Source organism: Littorina saxatilis, linkage group LG5, assembly GCF_037325665.1.
Source record: "Littorina saxatilis isolate snail1 linkage group LG5, US_GU_Lsax_2.0, whole genome shotgun sequence".
Classification (NCBI taxonomy): Eukaryota; Metazoa; Mollusca; class Gastropoda; order Littorinimorpha; family Littorinidae; genus Littorina; species Littorina saxatilis.
Genome location: NC_090249.1, coordinates 35,171,910 through 35,177,305, shown reverse-complemented (window position 1 = coordinate 35,177,305; position 5,396 = coordinate 35,171,910). Strand labels below are relative to the sequence as shown.

The window sequence follows — 5,396 nt, the reverse complement described above, 5'->3', positions numbered from 1 at the left end:
AGCTTTTACACGAAGATTTCGTATTTTCATCTCATGTCGTACTCTGTGTCAACCTATGACGTGTGGCACAATCAATGTTCCATAGAAGCTACATGAACAATAAAACTAACCAGATTAATACAATCTATGTTCCTTTTGCATGCATCAAAATAGTGTATGCGAAATCAAAATGTAAGGCTTTAACATTCCAACTTGGGTTGGTGTGTACCTACTGACTTCGGAAAGATATCACTGGATGTCGCTCTGTATTTATTTTGGCATCTATTCGTAATATGTACGTACTACCGGCAGAGTATTTTACAGTTTACAAAATGAAACAAAATCCTGATAATGGTGTCTACCTTCATCTCAGATGATAAGAATCATATGCTTCTCGTTTAGGTTTAGGCTGTGCCATTTTTCGAAGATCTGTGTTTGTGTACTTCAACGCACAAGAGTTTTTGTAGTTTTGGTTAACTTTCCGGAGTTTCCCAGAGGCTTTCACAATCACAGTGAAGGAAAATGTTACATGGTTGTGAAATGATTCAAACATGCTTCGTCTGTTGAGTGAGAGGGAAAGTGGTATCCTCAGCCCTTTGATCTTAAGAAGGGCAGAAACAGCACGACGGAATTTCAGCTTGGAGCTGAGCAAATACAAGGATGTGGAAGTGTCGCACAAAGGCGGTGTCAATTCCCTGGATATTGATGTGGCTGAGAACAGATAGTAAGATCGAAGACTAAAAGTGTACTCTGATTTCCTCCGTTTTTGTGTGTGTGTGTGTTGTGTGTGTGTGTGTGTTGTGTGTGTGTGTGTTGCAGAAAAGAAGAGCGAGAGACTCCAGTCAGAGAGAGGAGGGGCACTGTGTGTGTGTGTGTGTGTGTTACAATACATAGATAAAGAGAGAGAGCACCTGTAATTGATTTTTTTTTAAATTCGTAACTTAGACTATAGTGACAGTCATGCAGGGTCACTGACAACTTCTTCTCCTTCGTTTGCTCATTGCTGACACTGACAAGGGATGGTCAACATCTTTCTTTCCTGTCCCTGGAAGACTGTATACATCTATTTTGTTTTTATAACTAGTTATTGTATTCATAATATTGTTTATCTATTAATTATTTATGAGAACCAAAATGCAATACGTACAGTGGGTCCGTCAAGTAACCAGGCGTTTTCTTTTCCAGTCTCCTTTCAGGATGCTCCGACTCGACAATCGCAATTCACGATGTCCTGAGCAAGACTGGTGAGGTGAAGGAGACATTTTCCCAGGTATGCAGTGTGTCTCACAACCGTGGCTCACAAAAACACAGTGTGGAGACCGTGCAGTGGTATCCCATGGACACAGGCATGTTCACCACCAGTGGAGCCGATTTTCAACTTAAAGTCTGGGACACCAATAGACTGAAGGTCTGTATATTATAATATATACTTTCTTTTATGAAATGGATTTGTGGAGCCTATCACTATCAGTATGTTGGGAGTGGAGTAACTGTGTATAGTTTTCCACATTTTTCTTGAGATAGTTCAAACAATGAAAGGGTGAGGCATAGAGTTATATGTTTGTGTTCTCTTTTAGCCATTTTAAAAAAAAGTTACAACTGGTATGAAAAATTAGAAAATAAGTCATTCTCAACGTGTACTTTTACCAGTCTCCTAGTGCTAATATTCTACACAATTAGCATAGATCATTGCTGTTTGATTTTGTGTGTACATGTATTTCTTTTCAGCTTGCAGACAAATACACATTCAGTGGCCTGGTGTACAGTCACCACATGTCTCTCATCGCCCGCAAGCACTGTCTCATCGCTGTTGGCGCTGGTCGCTCAACCGTCAAACTTGTGGACATCAAATCAGGGTCAGCGTCTCACCAGTTGAAAGGTCATGACGCACCTGTTTACAGTGTACGGTGGTCATCAAAAGATGAGTTTCTTCTCGCCACTGGAGGGTACGTTGATGAACAAACAACATTTTATCAGTTTGTTGTTGTTTTCTTTTTCTCTAGATTATCTGAGTTTGAGAGAAGAACAAAATAAAAGGCAAGGAGGATGGCTGCTAGTGTTTTACAAAAGTAAACAAGGTTACAAGTGCAGTCAAAACGGACACACTTGGTGTTTTTTTGTGCTTTTTTACTGTATATGTTCACTGTTGTTATGCCCTGGAATTTTCCATGGATATTTTCTTGATTGTAAAGTTCTTAGGGCATGACGCCTGTATAAAATGTGCAAGGGTGTAATATAATTTATATTTGACTCTGCATACAGGACTGACCGAAAGGTGATACTGTGGGATATTCGTAAAGCCAAGGGGCACCTCATGGCCCTCGACCAGCACAATGGGGAGCAAGCCACCAACACTAAAGACGGTAATGCATTAGTGTATTTTACTCTTACTATTGTAAGCGGAGATATAGCTCAGTAAGTAGCAGCGCTGGCTTTGGAGCCAGTTTGTCACTATCGGCATGGGTTCGAATCCAAGGTTTGTCGAGGGATTTATTTCCCAGAGTCAACTTTGTGCGACTATCCTCGGTTTCTGCAAACCCCCGTGCTCAAGAATACGTATGATAAAGATCCCCAGTTCACAGCAAAAGTCTCAGGGCTTCTGATTAAACAAGAACACACACATGCAGGAAAAAGACAAAAATTAATTGGTAGTGTCGTACTTTATATGGCAGCTCGCTTTCCCCAGGGAGATAGCAATTTCCATGAGGGTGACTTCAAATGACTATATCATATGATATCGTATCTTACCTTTACTGAGTTAAAAGTTAGTCCTTGTATTACAACGTGCCAGGCTGATATCACCTTCAGACAAATGTATTACATTTTATTTATGAAACGTTCTGAGATTTTTTTAAACCCAAAGCTGTGGCATGCTAAGAAACAAGTTAAATGATTCCCTTGATAGAATTCTGGTCTCTGAATGTTGCAGCATGTTTTGACCCCTGCGATAATTTTACTGTGGTCTGCTTTTGCTTTCCATTATTCGTAGAGTTCAGAATATCTACTGTAGTTACTAATTATATTTTACATTCATGTCTCTCAGCCAAAGTGGCACATGACGGCACGGTGAACAGCATTCACTTTACGCCAGACGGTCTTCACCTTGTGACCTATGGCACTGACAACCAGATACGCTTGTGGAACACAACGACAGGCAAAAACATTATGGTGAACTACGGAATGGTGACGAACACGGTCAAAAAAGCTGTTCAATCCAGCATCTACTCTGCATCAAGCCCTCAGGTGTTGTTTGTTCCGAGCGACAGCAACATTCAAGTGTTTGACCTTTTCAAAGGAATCCACCTGGCAACTCTCAGCGGTCACTACAACATCGTAAACTGTTGCGTCTCCCATTTGGATTCTCAGTACTTATTCAGCGGTGGTTCTGACCGAAATATTCTTGTGTGGGTGCCAAGCACAGAGACTGAAGACTATGAAGATCATTTGAGAACAGACAGTAAGGATTGCGTGGTCGAGGGGAGGGGGGTGAAAAGGACCATAGCCACGGCAGACGCTTGGAGCAGTGATGACGAGACGTAACCTCGGCCTCCTTTTTAGTTTTTGTTGTTATTGAAGTGTTATGAAAAGTTGACATACAGCAAAGTTGACCCCCCCCCCCCAAAAAAATTCTTTTATCAACCATCAGAGTACTCGGTGTCTGTGTGTGTAAACGAGAGAGAGAAAGCTCTACTGATTCTGACAGTATGTAGACATGTATGGAATAAATGCTCTGTACTCTAAATGATGTGCATGAATCACATGAGGGTGTGTGTGTGTGTGTACATACATGTGTTTGTGTGTCTATGTCCCTGTGTGTCTGAAAGTGACACTGTGTGTGTTCTGGTCACGAAGTCAAAATGTTTGAATTATTTGTGTACACACGAATGCAAGACATATGCACGCACACCATTCTGAATATTACAAACAAAACCCAATACATAAATCTCAAATTCCATTTTTGGATTACATGTACTACACATTTTTTTCTTTCTTTTTGAACATGGAATTGTCTATGTACAATCACAACACTCAACGTTACATTCACAAACACTGTCACTGTAAAGCTCATACATTTCTCTCCTCTTCCCCCTCTCTCCCCCCCCCCCCACCCCTCCCTCACACATGCACACTCACAAACCTTTATCTTTGTTACTCACACACCACCACTCAAGCACACTTTCAACAATTAGTACAATACACTTTTCAAAAGGGATTCAAATCTGCTGCCGCTGTTCAAAATGAAAACAAATGTTTCTGGCCTTACTTCATATACAACATGTATTTCTCTTGTCAATTTTTTTACATCTTTTTCATAAAAAACAAACAGAAAATATCATTAGGGAATACACCCACACAAAGATCCCTGCGCCTTGAGTCCGAGTCTGGAGATACGCGCGCGATATAAGACTTCATATAACATAACAAAAACCAACACATGTCAACTATAACCTTGGGACATTCTTGCCACATACATGAATACAGCAGTTATTTTCATTTCATTTCATTTACTCTATTATCCCAATGATGGGAAATTAGAGTTGCTTCCTCACAGTGCCAAGCTAGCAGCAACAAGAGTCGCTCTATGTAGTTATATAACGGTAATGAAATAAAAAACAATAAAATAAATGTTTTGACCTTGGAAAACTATGAAGCCATGACTTTCGCCCACGATCCACTTTAAGACACTGTCATATATGGCTGTGCAAGACAGGCACATGCACATTACTGTGCCCGCTTGATTTGCAAACATTTGAAAATACTGAAACATGAAATAGGATGCACAGCACAACAGAAAGCTGAAGGCGTACTTTGTGAAACTGAGTCGCCTTGATTTGTATTAAACAATGCATTCTTTCTTTCTTTATTTGGTGTTTAACATCGTTTTCAACCACGAAGGTTATATCGCGACGGGGAAAGGGGGGAGATGGGATAGAGCCACTTGTCAATTGTTTCTTGTTCACAAAAGCACAAATCAAAAATTTGCTCCAGGGGCTTGCAACGTAGTACAATATATTACCTTACTGGGAGAATGCAAGTTTCCAGTACAAAGGACTTAACATTTCTTACATACTGCTTGACTAAAATCTGTACAAAAATTGACTATATTCTATACAAGAAACACTTAACAAGGGTAAAAGGAGAAACAGAATCCGTTAGTCGCCTCTTACGACATGCTGGGGAGCATCCGGTAAATTCTTCCCCCTAACCCGCGGGGGGTAAATTCTTCCCCCTAACCTGCGGGGGGTATTAAACAATGCATGTTTTCCTTGGTTGTTGGATGATACAATAAACATCATACATGTATTTGACTTGAATCAGACATGCACACTGTGTCTCATTGATCATGACTGTCGAAAATTTCAGGAATGAATACTCACCGACACCACAACATTTGAAACCTCATACAAAACGATACA

General features: G+C 40.4%; 1 protein-coding gene across 1 annotated transcript; it reads left to right on the top strand.

The window, feature by feature from the left end:
• Positions 1-293: 293 nt before the first annotated feature.
• Positions 294-3,585, top strand: LOC138966970 (DNA excision repair protein ERCC-8-like). The gene is made up of 5 exons (XM_070339383.1): positions 294-703; positions 1,165-1,387; positions 1,708-1,925; positions 2,242-2,342; positions 3,023-3,585. Exons 1-5 carry the CDS (start codon positions 531-533, stop codon positions 3,517-3,519), a joined length of 1,212 nt encoding a protein of 403 aa, XP_070195484.1. The 5' UTR covers positions 294-530; the 3' UTR covers positions 3,520-3,585.
• The last annotated feature ends 1,811 nt before the right edge of the window (positions 3,586-5,396 follow it).

Excerpts from the sequence above, each read along its gene's own strand:
- LOC138966970 (XM_070339383.1), top strand. The coding sequence starts at position 531 with ATGCTTCGTCTGTTGAGTGAGAGGGAAAGTGGTATCCTCAGCCCTTTG. Across the intron at positions 704-1,164 it reads GATGTGGCTGAGAACAGATA|TCTCCTTTCAGGATGCTCCG; the intron begins GTAAGATCGAAG and ends TTTCTTTTCCAG. Across the intron at positions 1,388-1,707 it reads GGGACACCAATAGACTGAAG|CTTGCAGACAAATACACATT; the intron begins GTCTGTATATTA and ends ATTTCTTTTCAG.